General features: G+C 32.5%; 1 protein-coding gene across 4 annotated transcripts in view; it reads left to right on the top strand.

The window, feature by feature from the left end:
• Positions 1-19,934, top strand: part of drpr (multiple EGF like domains draper) — a 94,342-nt gene that overhangs the window by 52,518 nt on the left and 21,890 nt on the right. For all 4 annotated transcript variants that reach the window (XM_088224271.1, XM_088224273.1, XM_088224272.1 and 1 more), the window contains exons 2-3: positions 13,579-13,785; positions 19,113-19,408. In XM_088224271.1, the coding sequence (XP_088080397.1) occupies positions 13,655-13,785; positions 19,113-19,408 (427 nt within the window). In that variant the 5' untranslated portion in view covers positions 13,579-13,654. The remainder of the gene's footprint in view (positions 1-13,578; positions 13,786-19,112; positions 19,409-19,934) is intronic.

Raw genomic sequence — 19,934 nt, 5'->3', positions numbered from 1 at the left:
TGATGTCTTGCTGTAATATGATGTAGTTTATCTACGCACCATGTTTTGTAACGAGGCGTAATGGTAAAATACCGTAGACGTTTTTATGTCAAGATCATTAAGATACTTGTTCTAGGTATTTTCAAATTCGATGCTCTAGTTTTAATTATAATACGCCAGACTAAAAACAGTGCAATCAGAACGATATTGCACCTCACGGTGGTTACAACATCTGCAAGATTAGTTATCTGTTTTATGTTGTTCCATCGATCTGCGCATTGCTAAGCGAAAACCTGTCCCGCGCCGCGATTACAAACGCTATCTTCATCGGTACATATCGAGACGGTACAAAGTAAATCGATATTTCTGTACCAAACTGTGTATATTTGTATAATAATTTAAAGTGACTTCGTCGGTGCCCTGTAATTGAACATGTTAAGAAAAAAGTTGTACTGCCACATATTTCATTTCACTTATTTATTCATACAAATACATTTATGATATATTACAAAAAAAAAAACCGAACCCAAACTTTATGAGACCATAAGCTACACATAAGACTGTGTTGAGTTGGGATACAAAACAATGGAAAGTGGAAGCATGTAAATTATGAAATAATATCAAAAATAATTTTTTTAAATGATTACGTAAACATATATTTCAATAAACATCTGGGCAACACGCTTAGTAGTATATAAATCTACGAAATATCTTGCAGCAGTCTCCTGCAATTGTTTTTTTTTAAATGACGTTTTGGAAAAAAATTATTAGGATTTTTTTTAAAGCTTACCATGAGGAATGTTCTTCTGAAGTTTCGCGGTCTGGCCCTGAAAAATCGTGTTTTTGATCTTGAAAAGGTTTTACAGAGGCTTTATATTCCAGTTTTGAAAAAAAATATGTTTAACAGACTCAAGTATTAATGCATATACTTTTGTACTTATACAGAGTTACAGTGAAAACATTTACTAGATGTGCAAAAGTAGATATGTTTAGAATTTTACAAAAAACATGTACTTTTTATGAAATTTATTAATAAAAAAGAATTGTGAAAATTTTAACCATCTTTTATGTAAAGTTGAAGAAAATCACATGCGTCGTTGTTCTACGATCATGTCAAATTCCACTCAACTATGCTCAGCAGTTATCACAAAAATGGTAAAATTTTGTCATGTCCGCTCCACCAACAAATCGCACCACGCACTAAAAACTTGAAAACTAGAGCAGTGCTAACATTGTTTAGAGTCGCCAGGTTCATCAAAAAACTCCCAGCGAGTCACGGTAGTACTTACCGCTTAAAAATTTCCTTAAATGTACGTTTTACTTGATAGACGTAAGCAAACCGTGGCAGGTAAAGATGCCACAGTTGATCTGCATACATATTCTATTTTTCATACAGAATTACTTTAAAATTTAAGATAAATGTTGACTTCCCATTGTTATACGGGCCCAGTACTGCTTTGAGGTTTATCTGTTGGAATTTGTTTTTATGAATTATTTTTTATTGAAACGTTAAGCAAATATGACTTTTTTCTTTTCTTTGAGGTACATCTATTTCCAACTAAAATATTGGTCACACACAAAGCAGCTGTTCAATGAATGCTAGTTCGATACCTCGTCACGTCTTGTTAATCATATCCATTCGCAGAAATCAATATTGCGAATAGCTAATATATATAGTTGGATAATTTATATAGCGCCATTTTTGTGAAAATCACCTCAAGGGCGCTGTACAATTAATAAATATCCCAGTACGTCTTGCAACTACAGAGCGCATAGACAGTTAGAAATTTAGCCCCCATTTGCACATTTTAAAAGTTGACAAATAAATTTAGTGTATTAATGATACTAAAAAAAATGATAATATGAATAGTAAAAAGGAGTAAAATTACAACACGTTTTGCAGCTACTAAGCACATAGACGATTGGAATTCTAGACCCCATTTACAAAATTTAGGTATTTTAAAGTTGATATATGAAAGCTAGATAACCAATCATCGTGCAGCTACAAAGCGCATGGACGAGTGGAATTCCAGCAAAGTTAAAATGATATCAATAAATTTACAAAAAATAGAGCATAGTAGTAAGTTTGTCAAGTGTTCATGCCAAGAAGTAAGCAATAAAAAAACTAAATAAATAAAGCACTGTATCAACTCCATGGTTAACAAACGGAGATAGATGTCCGAAGAGAATCTTTTGTAGACAGTAGGTAGATACCGTCACCATGTGGCCTGCATCTAGCAAAGCAAGCATTATTTTACGGTTGAAATGGATCAATAATATGCATTTCAATTACAGCATTTTATCTTTTATTCGATCAAAACAAACACAGGTTTCAAAATAACGCAGTAAAATATTTACAATAATTATTTTTTTAATAACATGGCTACCTCTGAGGATAGTCGATTCTCGTGTCTTGTTTATATTTTGTAAAATAATATATGACATTGTTTACTGTTTCATTTAACTTCCTTTATTTTTCAAACAATTTTGTAATTTAAGTTTATTGTTATGTTACCTGTTTTGAACTCTTAAAATACAGGAATTTTTTTTTGTCGTTTACTGATTTCAAATCTAAACAATCGTTAAAATGGCGATTCCTTCGTACGTTACAAACTCTTAACAAATTAATTGTTTTTTTTTATGTGTTTTTACATATTATAAACATATGTTAGGTACTATTTTATGGAGATAGTGAAATTTGTAAAAAAAGTGAAAAAATGCTATTCATATTTGAAGCACTTATTTTCTGATTTTCCGTGTTAAGTATGTAATTTAACTTCGCAATTTATTTAGGATAAAATAAGGTACTGAATTAATATTAATTTGTCGATCTCGGAACACGGCTGTTACTTTGTCAAGGCTAAAAATAAACTTTATTTGAATTAGATTTACTTTAAAAAAAGTTAAAACATAAAATCGAAACCGATAAAATTGCTTACCGAGTATATCATTGAAATTACGTTTTTTGCCTACATTATCCTATTTTATGCATATCAAATTATTATAACATTAATATAAAGTTACTTTGACTGGTTAGCCAGTTAGCTGGGGTAAGTAATCCTGTTCAAATACAGTAAAAAAATATTATTTTACTATCCAAAAACACAATTTGTAATATATAAAAATAAATTCATTTTAGTCAATCACTGATGGAATAAAATAATACAAAAAACACATTGTACATGAACTAATTACTGACGTTATTAATTTTGTTGGATTTAAAAAAAAATATTTTTATTTTTAAACTTAAGTGCAATTTTTTTAAGCGTTGACCACATTTTATATTGACAAACAACCGCGGCACCATCTTACTGCTCCGGTAGTGAATATTGATTATACATGTATACTGTATACCTACATTTTCTAGGGAATGTTTGAAGATTGAATAATGAAAAGCATAATTTCAATTTTGTGTTTTTGATGTAAACAATAATATTTAAACGAGTGATTTTACGAGCTGAAACGATTTGATAAATTAATTTTCGAGCAGTCAAAATAATTTCATCGCATTATATGCTCTACTAATAATAATGCGCATCTCTAAAATACCGAAATAGAACCAACACATTCCGATAGGTAATACAGATATCATTTTTATTTTTACCGTCCTTAAAATGTTATTCATTTGAGTTTGTTATATAAATAATATTTTTAGCATTCATTTTGTGACTTTCCACATTAAGGCAGCCTGATGAAAAAGTAAGGAAATCATATAAAACTATTTTATTTTAAAACGCCGTTCTTTTAAAATCGCACCATTGAAAATAATAAAAAAATATATTCGAACGGTCGTTTTATTTATTTATTTATATATATGCCCAATGGGAATTTTTAAGGACATATTTATACATAGAAAATTATTATAAAGGAAAGTAGAAAGACACTATGTCAATATATAGTAGACTTGGTTGGAGTGGAAGCGGGAGAGAGGTGTTTATAATTTAAAGTGATTCAGTGATCGTTTGAAAGAAGACAACTTGTTATCAAAGAAATCAAGACTGGTATGTTTGTTGGCAGACCTAAGAATTCTGGGCATAGGGGAATGAAAACCATATTAGTTCTGTGGTTATCGGTATGAAAGAGTAAGTCTTGTCTGAGGTTTCTAGTTGGGATATTTAATTTTATTGAGCTCAGTAGTTCAGGCGCATCAACGGGTGAGTTGAGAACTTTTAATAGGACTAGAAAGTCAGAATTTTTTCGACGGTCTTGAAGAGAAGATATATTTAAGCTAGTTTCTAAACTATTATAACGTATATTGGTCTCTGGTGGAGACCAGATAACAGAGGAATACTCTAGGTGCGGGCGAACTAGGGAACAGAAGAGATTTTAAGGGTATTGATGTTTTTGAAGTCAGTTGTGCTTCTGTCAATAAATTCAATGAGTTTTAAGAATTTATTGACAACATGTTCAATATGAATTGTAAAAGAAAGCTGAGTGTCAAGTATTATACCCAAATCTCGTATACTTGACACAGATGATAATATTTCATCGTTCAGCGAGTAGTCGTATATGTTTGGATTTTCCAGACGAAAAAATCTAAGGTATTTCAGCTAAAAATACCTTAAAGTTTTATACAACTGAAATATAATTACTTTTCGACCGGCAGATTACGCCTCCTGAAATTTAGACTAAACTTCGGTAAATCGGTACTTGTATAAAGACAAAGAATTTGAGTAAATTTTGTTCTAAGACATTGATTACGGTGTGCACACATTTGTGGATTTCAGAAACCTTACGTTGCGGCGGGGTGCACATTTTTATGCATTTCGGTTACCTTCCAAAAAACACGTCTGAAATTTCTTTTGACATGTTTGCTTTGCTGTGAAGCGGATAGGTGTCACTATAATACAAAAATATTATCGATTCTTTTATGTTTCAAAACATGACTAAAAGTTATTAAAACAATGATCGCCGCAAACAATGGGCTAATGATATGAAAATATAGATTGAAGAGGAAAGTTATAAAAAAAGCCTTCATTATGTTTTAAAGAATAAAATAGCCATCTTTCAACAGAAATATTATGGTTAAATATTTATGCCTTCAATAACCGTTTACAAAAAAATGAAGGTGAATTATTTTCTTTCTAAACTGCTTCTTTGTCAAGATGTAAACTAAAATAATACCCATTTAGTTTAATAGACGTATAAAAGAGATAGAGAAGGAATATGAGTTTGCCTAGATTTTAATATATTTCATTCTCAAAGAGATTCTCTATTTCTATTAAAAACATCTGCAAATATGCTTAAATAATTATGAGTGTTTATTCTGGAATGCACTTATGCATTTTATGGTAATACATGATCTGAAACCAGAGATAATTTGTTTCAGTGTCTTACATATTTTTATGAACCATTGGAAACTTATACAATAGCTGTTGTGCATATTTCTGAAGCCATACAATTTACAGCTTATACAATAACACATACTGTTATGTACTGGAACATTCGGCCCTCTGGACCTCACCTGACAGACCGTAGTTCTTTCACCTCCTTGAGATCTTTCTTTGTCTTTTTAGTAAATTTAAAAATAATAATAAATTTCTTAGCGCCGTTTTCGTGAGTGATCACTTCAAGAGCACTGTACATTTTGATTTTAAAATAAATTACGTCTCCCTAAAGACCCATTTCACACAGTGTATCGTTCCAATAGGCCCGGCCCGGTAAAATTAGGGTGGGTCGATACTTATTTCTTATTTTCTTTTTTCGTTTTATTTCTTCAATTTCTATTCGCCGGTGAAAATTGTTAAGTAAATCGAGTGGATATGCCGGCTTCATGGTGTACTGGTTCGTTCGTTTACCTGCTAATGAATAAATAATGTAATTTAAAAAAATCGTTATTATACGATAAAAGTCAATCTACCTTATGTTTTTTTTTTATCGAGCCGGGTGGATTTTTGCTGTGGTGTGCAAACGGCCGAAGGCTAAATCTAGATTGTTATGAACAGATTACCAATATTTAAAGTACGTTTAATTCGGTGTAATATTATTTTGTGGTATCATTAATACCTTTGTTGAGAACGTTGCTTTAAAACGATCGATTTATTGTCGTATTATACGTTTATGATTCATATAATTAATTGTAGTGTTTTCACACTTATGGATTACGCAGACTGGGTAAAGTCTAAGCTTGTAACCGAGTTGCGCAGTTTACACCCGCGCTGTGCCAGCGGGTGCCCTGCAAGGCATCGGACCCTTCCTTGAAATCGCCTTTTAGTACATCATCATCATTCCCTTTCCGCACCTAATGGTGTATGGGGCACTGCATTGGATCCCAGCGTATCTTGATAATTTATTAGATACACGAAGGCAAGATGATCAGTCTCATGTTTCAGGTGTCACTCCAGGGACCATAAAAAATATTTCATGTCAACCATGTCGGGAACCGAACCCGAGACCTCATGCACGGTAGGCAAACGTCCTGAACACTTAACCACGAGGCAGACAGGAAGTTTAAACATTTTTTAGTATTTAAAAAAAATTGAGAAACTAACAGTACACAATATTTATAGTTAACATTCAGATTATTATTGTTATTATGGATAACTTATATAGCGCCATTTTCGTAATATAATACCCCAAGGGCGCTTTACATAGTGATTCTATAGATAAATAAATTTAATTGAAGCTTTTAAATTTGTAATTTAATTAAAACAATTTATTTTGTTGTCACATGCTACGGATTTATTCAAATGATTTAGAGAACAAGTGGGTTTTAAGTTTTTTCCGAAACATCACTTCACTTTCACAGCCTCGCACCTCTGCTGGGAGAGCATTCCATGCCATAGGGCCTGCGACCGCAAATGCGCGTTCACTAAATTCAGTGCGCTGTTTGCGTAAAGGTATAATAACTTTTCCTCTCGCCGTAGACGTAGCTCATCTAAGCGAGAGACGCAGATATATTGGATGCGCTCAGAACCAATAATAGATTTCCACAAATTGTACATAGTTAGTAAATAAATATATATTTATATTGATAACATTAAAAAAAAACATGAAAGGAAAAAAACAGAAATATACTATGAGATGGGATTAGGACGGGGGGATCCATGAAGAGAGGATAAGGAGGGAAAGGGAGAGATCAAATATATATATATTATATTACTATAATAATAAATAGACTGTGAAATTTAAGTATGTGTTAGCGAGGGGAGGGTGGTATTTTGTAAAAGTAGTCGAAGGTACTTTGAAATAATTGGGTATTTTTACAAATTGGGAATGACTTCATTAAATACTTGGAGAGGATTTTTACGTAGGTACGTTAATTTTCGTGCTCACTGTTATATGTATCTTTTTTGGGTGATCCCGTGTCAGTTGGATTCGTTCCGACGTTAGGCTACCATTGCAGGAGCCATCTGCAGGGTAAACAGAGACAACGGGCTAAAATTAAACTCAACGTGGTTCCAGGCACTACACACTACAAAATGACACGGAATGTGCCTACTGCCGACTGCGACACGGTACAAATTACTAGTACACAAACGCATATATTTTTCTACAAAACATACAGCTCCTGCAATGGTAGCCGAAACGTCAGAACAAATGCAACTGACACGGGATTGCCCAAAAATATGCGTAAGGATTTTTACGGTTCTAATTATAAAAAATCTGTTTTCATTCATAATTTTCGGGTTTAAAAACGAGATCAAAGGCTCGTGGTTGGCGTCACGTCACTTTGATGTCACACGTTATGCCCGCCGAATAAGCTAACAAACATTCCGTAAAAGTATAGCGCGGTAACGTAATACGTGCCGTTTGACCCACAGGACGATAAACGTCCCATTTTCAGGTAATTTAAAATATGCGTATTTTAAACCCAGTTGTATTGTATAAAAGTTATCCGACGTCGCGCGGAAAAAATGATAATTCCGTTACCATCGTATTTTTTGCTTATTTAAAAATAAAATAGTTTGTGGATTTTTTAAAAATAAAATAGTTTGTGGATTTAAAAAAAAAAAATCAGCAAAATATTTTGAACTTTCTAAATCTTTTCGTGTGATAATATTTAATTTAACTTATAAGTCGTGTATTTAAACTGATATTATGCGCATGTTTCTCATGGACGCAATATTGTTATTCAAATACAAATTAATATCATGTATTAACCTTTCCGAGCCTGAATGTGAAAAAAATCTCCGAGTTCCTAAGTGGGGTACCAGGAATACCCTAGATATATTGATATAAATACCAAAAAAAAAAATTGTGGTAGTGTTTATAAAACCGTTTCATAAGGTTTCGAGTTTTCTGCAAAATTCATACATTTTTTCATAAAATACTGTTGCGAGAGGATGCTATATGGCATTGCGCTGCTCTCTCTGCCGCATGTTGAACAACACTGATCGAAAATCTCGCTACGCCTTAGCGCGACGGTACGCGGGATTTTGAGAGCGGGAATGCATGTAAAATGTTTTTTTTAATTGTTTTTCTATTTGAAATTGATTTATTACCTTTACGGATTATTACATTCATTTTACAAAAATAATATGTCATTTTTTATGCATACTTTGTTGTTGAAAATAATATTTTTTACGCCTTTTGAAAAGTTTGTCTGAGTCTTTGGTTTAGTTTTGTCTGGTAGTTCATTGTATAATTTTATCCCCTGAATTATTAGTCTCGATTGTCCTTATCTCGTTTTGAAATGTTGTATGTGATATTGTTCTGATATTCTTGTATTATGTCCATGTTTATTACAATTTTTTTCATGTTTTAGTTCTTTGTCTACAATGATATCAGTGGCTTACTTATGAATAAATTTTAATGATTCTAGTTGGAAAAGTTAATTAAATTGAATTGCTTAGTTTTTTTAGAGTTCTTTAGTTGGTGTTAGATAAGGGTGGTCGTATACTAGCTTCAATATTTTATTTTGCTGCCGTTGTAGTCTGTTTATGTCATTTTGGTTAATCACAAATAGCAAAAAGTACACGTGCTAACTGACCAAATATATCAAAGATTATTATTATTATCTAACACTTTAAATACATATAAAATATATAAACTTATAAGGGCGGGCATATGCTTTAAGGCAATTTCTTCCTACCCACCCAAACCGTTCAGTTTGAGAAAATTACAAATACATGGACATATTGAATCTTACAATTTTATACAAAAATTAAAATCAAAGATTAACAAAATAAAAATATTTCAAAAAATAACACTATACTATGAAGAGAGGAGAGGGGATGGGAAGGAAAAAAGAAGGATAAAGAAACGATTGAAATATTTAGATAGTGACATTTCAATCTTGACTTAAATGTAAATAAAGAAGGGGCGTCTCTAACATTAGTGGGTAGATTATTCCACAATCGAGCGGCTACTACTGTGAAAGAGGAGGCAAGAAAGTTAGAGCGATGACAGGGTATTAAAAGGGTTCTCTCGTTACTTGAACGAAGAAATAGTCCGTGTTTTGAAAGAGGTTGGAAGAGCTCTCTCAGATAAACAGGCGAAGTGGATTATTAAACTCGATTATATTAGATTCGAACAAGATTATTGAACTGTAAAGCGATGAATTGTAATGTTTGCTGTTTGCACGGGGGAAAAGCAAATACAAATGTGAATTATTGTTGAGAGAATTCGGCAAAAAAATGTTTTATTAATTTTGATACATTCTTAACATTATGGGATAGGATTATTATAAAAAATTATTGAAAAAATATGCTGCCTGGGGAACTCTAGATACCCCCCGGGCCTGGATGGGTTAAGAAATATGTTTCATAATTCAATTTTGCTAAACATCACTAACATGCCTGTTTTTTGTTTGTGCCTTCATTGTTGTTTCGTATTTTTTAAATGAGTGTGTGAAGGCAGTTTGTGCCGCGACATTTTTTTTGCTTTGTTAATTCCAAGAATAGATGATTGTATTATTTTTGCCATGTGGCAAGAAGTGCCTATCTAATTATTTTGTAATGTGGCTGCCATATGCGGATTTTTTTACTTCACTTCAGCATGTTTAATTTTAGACATTCCTATGACATTATTCTGAGTGGGTCAAGTCAATATTCGGTAGCGATTCGCAATAATACATTGTGCCGTTAAAGTTAATGCAACATCGACAAAATATAAGGTTAAACATTCGGACAAAACAGAGGATTGATTAAATTATTACATTTATGTAATATCACTATAATTACCTAGATTATTATTTTTATTATTATATGTGTGCATTTCTCTTGATTGGCAGTAAGTTTTTTTATTGGGATGAATTAGAAATAAACTTGATACGAAAACTTATTTGCTAATATTTAAAAGTATATTAGGGAAATATCACATACTACGAATACCGATAAAAATATAAGAAATGGATTTAGAATAATTAATTGTATTTTCAAAACCAATATGGATATTGTGTAGAAATGTTTTCATATATACTTAACCTTCAAAATGAAATTATAAAAATATATGTCACTAGAAAAACACGACATGTTTGTCATTGATAGTTGTGACATCAATATTCGTGACGATGTTCTAAAAAATATGAACGACCAGGAACAATGTTAGATAAAAATCAACCTGAAAAAGCACATGATGACTACACTAACCATTGCCGCGATTATGAACGATATCTTCATCGGTACATATCGAGACGGTAAAAACTAATAACGATATTTATGTAAGAAAGTGTGTATATTTGTATGAAAATTCAAAGTATCTTCGTCGGTAACCGGTAATTGAACATGTTAGAAAAAAAAATTGTAAACATATTATATTTTTTATACAGAAAACTTAATTTTACTTTGTAGATAAAATTGAAGATAAATTTTAACTTCCTATCAGAACATGTACCCAGGGCTGGTATTCAGAACACATTTACAGCGCGCTATAAGCTATAACGCGTATTTAGTACGTAAAAACGCGCTAAACCGCGCTATAATTGCGTTTGGAATACCAGCCCAGGGCCGGAATTATGAAGGGTATCTTCATCTATACATATCGATACGGTATAAACTAACTTTGATATTTACGTACGAAAATGTGTATATTTGTATAAAAATTCAAAGCATCTTGGTTAGTAACCTGTAATTGAACATGTTTATATAAAAAAAAATGTAAACATATTTTATTTTTCATACAGAAAACTTAATTTTACTGTGTAGATAAAATTATAGATAAATTTCAACTTCTCATTGAATACGGACCCAGGGGAGACATGACATAACTAGACCTTATAATACTTCTTATCTAATGGGTTTTTAAAAATAATAAAAACGAATTTTAAAAAAATAGTAACTTAAAATAAAATTTTGGATTGTACCTTTTGAATTAAAAATACCCCATAATGTTTTTTTTTCATGTTGGAACTTTTGGATAGATAGGCACCTTATTATTTTTAGCCAGTGAATAGAGCCATAGACTAATACACCTCATCAGTAAATATGTACCTACAAAGTTTATTTGTTTTTAAATTTTATAAAATACAATGGTCTTTTCATTCATTGCGTGTAAAATCCTAAAAAAATAACAGTTGGTTCTATATTTCAACTCTTGTTTAGTTATAATATCACACGAGTCTACACAGAATAGAAAACTTGATATATATATCTCTCTTATTTTTTTTAAACAATGAAGTCGTATTTTTACAGGCCGTAAACCAGGCCTGAATTCTATGATTATTTTTACAAATTATTGATATTATTGAACAGTACATAATATATGTTAATTTCTCATTTTTATATCTGTATTTCAAAATATCTCATCTTTTGGTATAGCATTGTTTACGGAGGGATTTTCTAGCACAGTCTTCAAATTAAGATGTAAATAATATTATGCCTAAGCTAATCTACTAATATGTATGAGTCCTATTTTATTAAGCAGATCTGTTGGAATGTGTATATTTTAATGGATGTCCTGACATAATATGACAGGGTAACCTTAGCAATTATATTTTATAGGAATGAAATAACAGTTAAAATTGATAAGATAAGAAAAGAATGTTTGATGGCTTAGTAATGTAGAAATAATATTATAATGCAAGACTGGTCATACAAGTAAGACAGCTTATCATTTATTTGAAGACACTGATATATAAACACAGATGAAAGAAATGACTTTGATAGATGTTTTAACCGAGATGATGCTATTTCAGGAAATTTGGGAATTTTATAAAATTGTTAAGTCTATGAAAAAGCGGAATAGAACCTCAAAAAAATAAATTATTGTCATTTTTTATAACTACCACCATTAAACTCATTCCCACGCGGATGCGGGGCGCGAAAATAGCGGGGGTGAAGCCCTAGGACTTCTACGATATTATTGAGCGGAGTGGACTGTTATTAAATTTAATAAAAATAAGTGAATATCCTCGAAATGCGGTATGCAGTGTCAATCTAGGGATGCCACTAACCTGGTTCTTGTTCTTGATGGACTTGTCGGATCCGACTTATGGCGGAACTAAGACGAGGGCAGGCCCTGATCTGGAGCTCAACACTGGTGGTTGGTGGAAACAAAGTTTTATAATGCTGCACACACGTTCAACGAAATAAACGCGCGATATACGACACGAGGTCTTAATGTGGCGGGTGATCAAAGGATACTGAGGTGGGAAGTGAACAGTGGTTGTGGGTAAGAAAGATGTAGAAATTGTGACAATACTTGACCAATGCATACCCACATAATTCGCAACCAATATGAAATAGCATTGTATCATTTAGGATGAACAATCAACGAAAAACATAACCAAATTTTACTGTTAGTAAATTTGTTTTCTTTCAAAATATTTTAATGTGGGGGTCATTTTAACTAGAAAGGATGTGAAATATGCAAATCTAGGCATATACGAGGCTTGTGGCTGGTTAAATTGATCACTTCATACACTGTAACATCTAAGAATAACCCGCTATGCCTCTATTTTAAAAGCTTTTAGCAAGTAGTAAAGATATAAAGGATATGGTAGGAAGTAATAAAAAATACACCACAACACTCAGACCAATGAGGAAGCTAAGTGGTTTCAATTTTTTTTTATTTGTTAATAGATTATCATACTAACCCTCATTTTTTTTAATGTTCTCTCCGAGAATCGAACCTGGAACCTTCTGTGCGTGAGTTAAGTGTCTTAACAACTACACCACGAAGGCCACCTACATAATTAATTGGCTGCTTTAAAGTAGTTAATTAAAAAAAAAAAAAAAAGTTTTTTTAATACATTTTTGAGAAACTTCGCCGTACAATTAAATGCTTTAATTTTTACCACGTGTAAGAAAACATTTTTTGTATCCAATTTCCCGTAGAACTGATCTTTCTCATTGAGCAAAAAATCTTTATTTGATTTCTTTCTTGCAACTGGCAGAAATCAAACCCGTGACATCCGTCTCACAGTTATCCGTCAACCAACTGCTCCGCGGCGCCTATCTGCTTGTGATTTCCACATCTCAACAATTTCAGAAGTTGTATATACATATATATCTAATCAAGGCAGGCATGATTTCATATTATGACAAATTTCCTCATTGGCGACGTATAATCGATACATTTTTTTAAACTAGAAAAAATGCAATGAATCGAGACGGAAAACGAGCAAAATGTTGTATTTTAATTTTATTTGACGTAAGCACTGTATATTTTTATGTTTAAGTATGGTTTAATTAATTCTTTTTTTTCTCTTTTCAACAGGCTCCGTGGAATATGCTGAGGATGTTTGTTGGAATACTGCAGCAGAAATAGTGATGGAATTTCAAAATATTGTGATATGAATAGAACAATAATGGACACCATGGATTTTCTACGCTGGAAGATGAGTTTTAGGACACTTGTGTTTTTTGTGTTTGTTGGAAGCGTTTTGAGTTTAGAAGGTCCCAATGTATGCACGAGACAAGAAACGTGAGTACGAGTAAATCATATTTATACATTTAGCATAAAAAAAACATACTGCTCACAGGATGGTAAATTGAGATTGTTAAAGCATTCTATCCACATGGTCGAAAACCGTTGTAACTTTTAAGACTGTGGTAAACAATTCCTGTACGCACGGTGATGTAACATCGTGTTACCACAAGCAAAAGACGGAATGTTCTAAATTTCATAAATTTGAAAAAAAAAACATGGGGACATCAGGCGCGTGTGGTGACTTATCAGTAAGGATGCTGACAAAAAACCATCATGTTCCTTATTTTAGCAGGTTTATCCAGAATTATTTAATAAGCTATATACGTTGTCAATTAGAGTAATAGTAATTAATAGTTGATAATCAATCGATTGACGGAGCACAGGCGCGTCTAGAGGTGAAGCTGTAAATTTTCTTCTTCTTTTTCCACTCCTAAGTGAAGCATGTGGACATCACCAGACGCTTCCGGGAGACCTTATCGTTAGCCAGCACTCTCGCCTCCTCCAACGTCAATTCCGCGTCCCTTAGTTCCGCCGAACAAAGCTGAAAGATCGCCATCGATGGTCTTCCAGGACGGTCCCCGTAGGTGTGAAAAGGGGATAACAATATAAACATCAAAACACCTAACACAAGACCCGAGACAATCGTTCATAAATTTGGGCCAAGTGTCAATAATGCGCTTCTTCAAACTTTATTATAAACGTTATTAGAGTCGTTTTTTCTTTGCATTATACAAGTTCGATGCTTCTTATCTCTCCAAGTCTCGAAAGAGAAATCTAAAACCTTATGAACTTAAAGCGCATGCGCGAAAATTTGGACAAATGCTATGGGAACTAGACGCAACTTGACTAGCAGCATCCCGCGTATACAACAAATACTATCAAGAACAATATACCTAGATATTCAGTACGTACGTTGGTATAGGAAATACGTATATGTAGCTAGGTATGTATACTGAAGATATTGTTTGAATCGCGTGCACCCGAACGTTCTCAGTGAGAATTTTAGGAATACTTGATATTTGAAGGTTTTATTTCATATTTATAATGTTTTTTTTGTAAAATTCATATAATTTTTTAAATGTCAAGGGATGCGCCGCATCCACAGTATCTATGGACGGAATGCGCCTGGGGGACATACTGTTTAATAATTCCTTTTCCATAATTTATAAAAACAAACATAAATTGTGCCCTGTTGGAGTCACGTTCATTCTTCGCGTAGTAAGGATAAATATTTTTTGTATTAAAATCCAGCACAGTTATAAAAATTTTACTTTCCAAATCCGGTGTGAAAATGTCCTTTTGAAGATTACAAAAAATACAACTTCATCATTTAAAAAAAAAACAGATATATCAAGTCTTCTATCATATTGTTAGTGTGACATCACAGCCGCACAAGAGTTAGCTTCCCATCGGTTTCACTCGTTTAAAAAAAAAAAAATTTTTGTTTATAATTGAGTAGCTAACTGTTTTTTTTTATTTTAATTTCACAAACCGCAGTTTTAATTTAATTTAAGTCTACTGATTTTATTGGCCCCTTCACTGTGTGTTTGGCAAATTATATGGAGGGCTTATGTCGGACTTTGTCATTCTTCATCATGACCAAATTGCATTTACAGGAACAGTAGAAACTGTATAATTTGCTTGTATAATCTAGTTACAATAGTCCATTACCATTATGGTATTTAATGTAAATTTAACATCAATTTAGATAATTATCATCATTATTTTTAAAATTACTTAATTGTACTGACACCCTTCATTCAAGTCACTAAAATATCAATTCTACAATCATGAAATAATTTGGCTAAGAATGATGTCACTTTTTATAAATTTTGAAGGAGAGCAATTTGAAGTTTTATGGGTTCTGAATAATTACAAATTCTAGTGTCAGCAGATGGATTTACTCCAGGATTTATTTTTTAACAAAATGTTCATGTTCATACAAAATGCTGATAATTTTTTTTTTGAGACTTCCCTGGCATATCATATAGCCATCTAGAACAAAGAGAGCAAAATAAGATATATTTGACATACCATATTAAGCCATCTTTCAATAGATATGACATATCATCTTTCGGAATAGAGTAATGGTTGACCAAACAAGGTTTGTTTTACATATCATGTTTTGCCATCTAAAACAAAGACGGCAAAACAAGATGTGTTTGACATGTGACACATATTTGGCAATTTTAGAGAGCAAAAACAAAGCTTGATAATTTTTAAAGAAGCTATCAGATACTGTAGAATTGCTGAACATGTGTCTATTGGGTTACAATAGACACATATTTGGCAATTTTAGAGAGCAAAAACAAACCTTGATAATTTTTAAGAAGCTATCAGATACTGTAAAAACGTAAAAAATGTGTCTATTGAAATACAATACTGTAAATCCTCGCAAAATGCAGATTCGATATTATATGTAAAGACTGTCGAGTCTTCATTATGACTGTACATTTAGTTAAACATAATTCTCCCGGGTGATAATGAAGATACCGTATCAACCCAGTGTTGTTTGCAGAAGGTATAGACATTGATATTTAACAAGGGCACCTGTACTCCACTATACTTATCTATGCCCTGGATATTACAAAAATCATGTTCAAGCGAGCGCGTTCTGCTTTTATTGTGGTTTGATTGTATTTTTAATAATTTATAGGGCAAAGATTGCAAACGACACACCCTAGAACATCACAGAAAAACTTAATATGTGAATTATCAAAATATTGCTGAAAAATGTACCTAAAATGTTTCTCAACAATATTTTGAGTTTGTCCAAATTTGTGAAATAATTCAATTAGATGAATCTCACCCGCATAAATAAAGGTTTCAGCTCTTTAACTTCACAAACATCAACAGATGAAAGAATTGAAGGAATATAGATCTTCAAATATAGGCAGAATGGTGAATGTTACACAGTGTGTAAAGTGGCCACTTAAACCAGCCATTGACAGGTCATAAGCCCTGTAGATGCCTGGACTTCTATATTACCTACTCTTAAATCTTCTTCATCTGTGTTGTAATATGTTAAAATGTTTCTGCTATATCAGTGGTTCTGAACCTTTTTGAAGTCAGGGAGCACTTTTGATCATAAGGATAATTTGCAGTATACCAAAACTAAAGATTAAAAAAACATACAAAGATAACATTTATTAAAAATAAAACTGATTATTTTATTACTGCTAATTTAAAAATTAAATTATTTTAAAAAGTACATAAAAACATAAATACTCCAATGAAACTATTTGCGTCAAAAATTATTTAATGTGACACCTGAGCTTGTCGGCTTTTACAAATTTCAGCGATATTAGGTCTAATATCGCTTGCTTCGAAAAATAGCGTGGATGCTTGGACTAGAGAGAGATAATTATTCTTATGCTGAAATAGAGTCAATGTTAAATATTTCTAGTCTACAAAAACGTAGAACTAATATTGACTCCATATATATGTCCGGCATACTAAATGGTATAATCGATGTTCCATCATTACTGGGACAAGTAAAATTCAATATTCCGACTCGTAGATTGAGAAACAATGAAGTACTGTTCATCGATCAGCATAGAACAAACTATGACCTAAATTCTCCAATGACCCGCCTTTGTCGTATTGTTAACTCAAGACAGGATCTGGACTTTTTTGGTTTAAGTTTACAACGATTTAAACGAGCACTAAATAAATAGTCCAGATCTTGTCTCGATGTCCCTTATGTTTGTCAATGCTTCTTTCTTTTTTCTTTAAATGTTTTAAACTACTCTTTTATTGTAATATTTAAACCTTATAAATTGTATACATGGACAATGTCCGTTAATAAATAAATAAATAAATAAATATTTGATATAGCTACTCTCATTTCTTCATCCAAATTGCTAATTTTTTCGCGTTTTTTTGTTCTAATATTGGTTAATGTCGAGAAACCTAGGTCACACAAATATGAGGTTGAAAACTGTAATTTAAAAAAAAAAATTAAAGATGCACTTTTGTTATAAATAGCATACACACAACACCATCGAAATAAACACACGAAAGATTTTTTAATAATAGGGTCTGTCTATTAGCTGCGTATATTAACACAATAACGCAAGGGTTTCCATTAATTCTGCGTGAAAGTGCTAGTAACTGGCAACCGAATAACGGTTCTCGAGAGAGTACTTGACCACTGGCGCTGTTGCGAGGTGAGCGCACACAACTTCACTTTGTAGCCATTATACTTGCAACTCAAATCGCCCAGTAAATTATTTTATTTTTTATTTTTGTATAGGAGTTGCTTTATTATTTACCTTGCTTATAATATACAAGGTTTATATTTCAAAAGTGGATTTTTCTGCAATTAAATTTCTTTAAATTTGTCTAAACTGTTGAGATCAGGAGGGATATATTAATGTGGGTCAATCAGGAACTTCTCAGCATTTGCTCATGTGGAGAGGAAACCACTCAAAACTCTTCAGGAGAAGCCGGCCTGTTGGCAGTAGTCAACAGGCCTTCCGTTCCACCAGAAGAGTGTTCGGCATTTTCTTCCCTACTTTGGTTTATTTTACCAATTGCCTGCACTATATTGACCATGTATAATACTACCTCTCGTCTGAGTTCTTTATTACCTATCACCGATGGGATGTCGCATAGATCTTCACCCAAGCTTCTGCATCGCGCCTCCAGCTATTGTCTTTGAAAGATGAAAAGGGGGAATAAATGAGTCAAAATTACATTTTGGTTTTCATAATTTCGCGGAGCACTTGCAACAAGCCCATGGAGCACCGGTTAAGAACCACTGTGCTAGATGTAGGAGTTACAGTTAAGAATTTAAAATTTTGTTATCATTTGGAAAATACAACATAACATTACTGAGTCAAATTACATAAGTGGTCATTAGATTGCACCTAAGTATCATTTTATATTAATAAGTTCAATGTTTGTAAAGAATGAGTCATCCTGCATCTTATCAAAGTTAGAAGTATGGTAATCATAGTTCACGGTTGACATTAAAAGGAATAATTTTCACTCATCTTTTCAGTCATAGTATTGATAAAGAGTTAACATTTTTATTTTATTTATTGTGGATATAAACAGTTATATAGATAAACAATATAATGACTGATATATCAGTTATGATGTTACTTTGAATATTGCGATTAAAAGGGTTAATATAGGTAATGTTCAAATTATCCCCACAAGCTATACTTATATGTGGAGACTTCCGGGAGATATTAGCGCACCTATACCAAATTAATAATCATAAGAAATGGCCTTAAGCCGGCTAATTAATATCCACATAAGAAGGTATCTTTGTACAAAAATTGAAATAAAGTAAAATAATAACTCTCTTTCAGGTATACAACGACGGTTCGAGTCGCGGAGCAGAAACCGTACCAAGTCAAGGAGTATACGTGGTGTATCAATATTCCTCCGCGCTGCTCGAAATACAAGATCAATTATCGCACAGAATACAAGACGCACACCATCGTCAAGACTCGGCCCGTGGAAGAATGCTGCAAGGGATATGCTCTGACTTCAGATGGAGAGGCTTGCGTTCCCGTGTGCAATGAACCTTGCGTTCACGGGGTTTGTGATGCCCCCAACAATTGCAAATGTGAGAGCGGCTATGGCGGACCAAATTGCAACATATGTAAATATATTGCCTTGTATTTATTTTATCAGCTTTTGATTAATCCAGTTCTTTATATTTATATCTAACCAACTTATCAGTATTTCAATTATTTACATTCCGGGAGATTTTTATGTACAAAAACTAATATTTTATTGATTGAATCGGCATACTTTTCGTAATATATTAATACTAATATGGTAAAAACTTTTTTATTAGTGTCGCAAATGTTTATCCTATTTACGAACACAACTTTAGCTTCAAATGGTTTTTTATTACCATGCGGTGGGAGGAGAACTCTCCCAAAACTAAAGTTGTTTTCTAGAAATAAAATAAACATTTGTAACTAGCGGCAAATGTTTTATTTTATAATAAGATATGATTTCATTATTTTTCTTTAATTTTATTAAAGTAAACGTGTCATATGCATATAAAAAAAAATTTATACTATATGTACATGTGTTCTGATAATTCTTCAGCCTCGTGGTGTAGTGGTCAGCGTGTTTGTCTACCGTGCAAGGGGTCTTGGGTTTGATTCCCGACATGG

This window comes from Micrasema longulum, unplaced genomic scaffold (assembly GCF_059751315.1).
Source record: "Micrasema longulum isolate JH-2025_06_02 unplaced genomic scaffold, ASM5975131v1 h1tg000276l, whole genome shotgun sequence".
NCBI classification, from domain to species: Eukaryota; Metazoa; Arthropoda; class Insecta; order Trichoptera; family Brachycentridae; genus Micrasema; species Micrasema longulum.
Note: the sequence above shows the minus strand (reverse complement) of the source record. Positions and strands in the feature narration are given on the sequence as shown.